The sequence below is a fragment of the Limulus polyphemus genome, unplaced genomic scaffold, assembly GCF_000517525.1.
Source record: "Limulus polyphemus unplaced genomic scaffold, Limulus_polyphemus-2.1.2 Scaffold3421, whole genome shotgun sequence".
Classification (NCBI taxonomy): Eukaryota; Metazoa; Arthropoda; class Merostomata; order Xiphosura; family Limulidae; genus Limulus; species Limulus polyphemus.
In genome coordinates this window covers 125,548-130,225 of record NW_013669031.1, presented here as the reverse complement: position 1 = coordinate 130,225, position 4,678 = coordinate 125,548, and the positions used below count along the sequence as shown (strand labels likewise).

The window sequence follows — 4,678 nt, the reverse complement described above, 5'->3', positions numbered from 1 at the left end:
TAACATCAACTCAAACATATTTCTTTCTCAAATTATAAAGAAACGCGTGGTAAAAATATATATTTAAAAATAAAAACATGTAATAATGTGTTCTTGAAAGCATGGCTAGCAATGAGATGTGACGTCACTGTAACTAGGTTACCGTTTTTATTTTGTAGCTGTGAAGAAAAACCACATCTATACAAATACCAGCACTTTTCCAGTGGATATAAAATCATTCTCAGAGTTTTCAGCACTTTGCCGGGGGATACAAGATAATTTCCATGAGTTTTCAGCACTTTTCCGGGGGACATAATGTAATTTCCAGGAGTTTCAGCACTTTTCCGGGGGACATAATGTAATTTCCAGAAGTTTCAGCATTTTCCATGGATCACAATTTTGTTCAGGATTTTCCAGGAATTCCAGAGTGCGTGCGACCCCTGGTTATAACTACCCCTCCCCCAACACACGACTCCTATAACACAACATGATGGTAAACAACAGTATTTATAAATATTGGTGACAGATACGGCAGGAATTAAAACATACCACATTCAAAAAACACTGCTTAAATTAGTTTTTTTCCGTATGTAAAATAAATAGGGAACTCCACCAGTGCAGTAATTAATTTAATATTAATGGTATTTTAAAATATATATTTTGTTGTTTGACTCGTATATTATGAAGAACTCTCTAACCATTGCCAGGTGGTTAAGGCACTCGACTTGCAATCTGAGGGTCGCGGGTTCGAATCCCCGTCCCACCAATCATGCTCGCCCTTTCAGCCGTGGGGGCGTTATAATGTGACGGTCAATCCCACTATTCGTTGGTAAAATAGTAGCCCAAGAGTTGGCGGTGGGTGGTGATGACTAGCTGCCTTCCTTCTAGTCTTACACTGCTAAATTAGGGACGGATAGCGCAGATAGCCGTCGTGTAGCTTTGCGCGAAATTCAAAACAAACAAAAACAAACCCCTATATCATGTATGAAGTGAGTTGAGTACTTTGAAATACACAAAGGTTTATTTAAAGCGAAGTTGTAGATGTATATTTTTTATTTGAAAAGGCTGCTTTTCTATTGGTAAAATTCTATATGCCCTTAGTGAGGGTTGTGTCTTAATCTAGGCATATATTTGCCCATTGCTATGCATTATATATAGAGAATTTAGTTATACAGAAACTATAAATGCTAACTGTATTCTCAAACAAATCTCCATAACAATATCTAGCTGCAGCTTAACATTTTACATCTCGAATCATGCGATCAACTAGTCAATAACTACAGTAAATCATCATGAACAGTATCAGCTAGCTACTAGCTATGTTTATTATCAATACAACGTATAAAGTTAGCTTCCATAGTAAGTAATCCTTTGCCCATAGTTGAGCATAAAAAAAACAGCAAACAAGATCAATAAAAAATTAGGAACTTAAAAAAATCTACAATCGTAAAAGAAGTAAGGAAACAAAGTTGGAGATACTGTAGACATTATTTACTCAAACTACAAATTCCTACTTTGACTCCACCAAATGTAATTCTAGATAACAACATGGAGTCAAAATAGGGGTTTGTAGTTTGAATAAATAATGTCTACAGTATTTCCAGCCTTGTTTCCAACTTTTGTTTTTTTACGATCCTATATTTACGGGTTTTGAAATTCCCAATTTTTTATTTGTCTTGTTTGTTGTGAATTTTCGTCTTTTAGAACTTTATCGCTTAAGTGTTTGAAAACATTTTAGTTATAACTAATTTGAGAGAAACCTAAACCTATTTTTTGATGATGTTCTATAGAAACGTTTGTTGTTTAATTATAATCTAACTTCACAGAAGAAATAAAACAAATTGGCATTTTCAACCTGAATTATACCTTACACGAACAGAGAAAGGAAGAAAAAAAGACATTTTTCGAATCGATCAAACCACAAAATGCAGTGATGAGTCTGACGAACTCTCACGCGGGGTCGGTCCTATGTAGTGGTGTAAGGTAATGTTTAACTTTACTTGCGAGTTGTTAAAAAAAAAATAATAATAATGAGCATACAGCTCACGTAGTATGAGCCCGCAGCTGAATTTACATGAATAACGACGTATCTCGTGGCGATAAGGTGACTCGCCATCTCGTGGTGTTATTAGGAATAACTTCTAGGGCTGGGTTTTGTTAAAGTTAGTAAATTATCCTGTCAGGCTTTGTTTGAAGAGAAGTTATGTGGTTAGGACAGTTTTAACGGAGAAAAGCACGAGAGAACGGGCGGGGATGAACATAACCATAAAAAAGTACTTATTACAACAATATGTCGATGATTGGAGACCCTGGATCAGGGGTCGTCTATTTATATATTGCGTGATTGGTTAACAGCAGAATTCATTGGGAGGAGCGTTTATTGATGGCGGTTTGTTTAGCAGTATTCATTGAAAAAAGACTTCTTTATTTTTAGGTGACATCAGGTCAGAGCCTTACATTCGTCGGGGAGCCTTGTTACCTGTCGACTAAGAGGAGTGGAAAACGTGATACACGGGGTCTGCGGCTGAGCGTTCTCCAGCTTAGAAATATTCTCGAAACTACACGCAAAGGGATTCCTCGAAACTCTCGCGCGAGCATCGGGTGACTGGCAGAAGCGTTTCGTTGTCTGGCCTGCTCGCATGTAGTAAACACATGCAGCTAGTCTATCGCGAGTTATAAGGAAGATTAAAAAAACTGGACCTCAGGGGTTCTTATTCTCGGAGAATGGTCTTCAGAAACAAGAGAGAACTACTCCCGAATATCTACATGTCTTGCGCCCTAACAACTCTGAATGTGTTGCTGTGGGCGTGGATCCCACTGTCACCAGCCCTGGGGATGATTCCGAAGCTGGATACAACGACTCACCATGGTAAGCAATTAGCTCAAGAATTTTCTTCAAGTTATCGATCAGTTAATCGACATGTTTATCAATCTCTGTCTTGTTAACTAGATATAAGCGTTAAATCTCTGTCTGCGTGATATGAACATCATTTATTGTTTGTGTTTTTTTTTACTCGTGACGTCACTTTATTGATGCAAAACGTTGGTTGTGTAAATATACAGGAATTAAAGAAAAGTGTCAAATTTGTGGCGCATATTACACTTCAGTGGCACTAACAGAAAATTAGTAACTCTATGGACAGAGTTTTAACTCTTTGGCGGGGATTTTGGGACTGAACCCCTATAAAATAATAATAATAATAATAATAGCAGACCAGAGGCAAAAGCCCCAGACACTCGAGATTGTTGCTTATTTCTTATCTGTTTTTAATTTAAGCTATTTTCGAACCTTTAGGGTTTTTTTATTTTTGTTGTCGGCTTAATTTCAGTTTTAAGTTACACGTGCGGATTATGTTTTCTTTCGTACTATATCTACAGCGAAATTCCTCGTGTATTCTGACAGAAGTGATGATTTACAGCCACATTTAGATTAAAGGAGTTCCACGTGAGTTAAGCGGAACGATACACTGTCGTTATTCGAGACCGTATTATACACAAACGTCCTACATAGGCGTACATTTCATTGTTGAATGGATGGAACCATTGTTGACTGCTTGTTAACGGTTTTATTTCGTCGCCCTGAGATCGTGTAGTTATACTACAAGTAAGAAAACCTGAACATACGGGCATCTATTGTGAGAAATGACTAATAACCTTTCCTGTCACTTTGAATGACAGCTGTCACTTTCTCTTGATTAAATAGTGTAGATGGAATTGTGTTTTTGTTTTTACGCTTTAATAAGAGACGTGTTCAAGAAGAAAACAAACCGACTGTATTTCAAAGTACACAAAAGAAAATAAGTTGAAACACTTGGGAAATTGAATGGAATTTCTTGATGAATTTGAAAACGTTTCGGTCCTCCGTTGAGGTTATAGAGAACCAAAGACTTTTATAAATATATAGAGTATAAAACCATTGAAATGACGAATGTAAAAAAAAACAACAACACGTGGCTCGAGAACGTGTTACTTGACTAAAGGATAAGACGGAACAGTGCGAGAACGAATTAATTTAGTAAATTTAGATTAGAATAGATTAAAAATATATGAAAAAAGACCGTAAGCTAGTCTCGCCAACACGTTTTAACCTTATACTTTTGTTCACACATAATGTGTATTGTATTTTGAGAACAGTACATATAAATATGTATGTTTCGTTGCTTATTTGCTCAAATTTCGCTTTTTTAGTCTGCCAAATATTGTATGAATTTCTCATTTTCTGTCTCTCTCTCTCTATAAATAAAATTATTTATGTAGACTTTGCCGTTTTTACGTCACAGGTTAATATACATGATATATAAAAAAACGTCTGTAATCGTTAGTTGTAAGTCTAAACAACACAAACCCTTGTATCTTCGTGCGTTCTTCGCGAAGCGAAATGGTCCTATATTTCGATCTCGTGCGCATGACACGTGGTTCTGGAACTATCATTTGTCTGCTGCAATTGAAGATGTAAAAATGTTTTTTAAAGTACGGTGTAACTTCACCTTAAATATTGTATTCGATTTCGAAGAAAGGCCAACGTCTAAAGTTCAGTGGTATTTTGTGTATTTTTTCCTGTAGTTCTCGCCATATGGCACGTCCAGCTAATGCCAGCTTTTGTGATCAGTTCATTTTCTTCCAGTGGTGTTGCAGATAGAGGGTGGGATCAGAAATCCAGATAAGGTGAAAGGTGTTACGGTTAGTTCCTTACATTGAA

The 4,678-nt window shown here is 36.5% G+C and overlaps 1 protein-coding gene across 1 annotated transcript in view; it reads left to right on the top strand.

Moving 5' to 3' along the window:
• Positions 1–2,367: 2,367 nt before the first annotated feature.
• Positions 2,368–4,678, top strand: part of LOC106469316 (semaphorin-2A-like) — a 36,127-nt gene continuing 33,816 nt past the window's right edge. Inside the window, exon 1 of the mRNA XM_022397809.1 lies at positions 2,368–2,848. Coding sequence (XP_022253517.1) covers positions 2,704–2,848 — 145 coding nt within the window. The 5' untranslated portion in view covers positions 2,368–2,703. The remainder of the gene's footprint in view (positions 2,849–4,678) is intronic.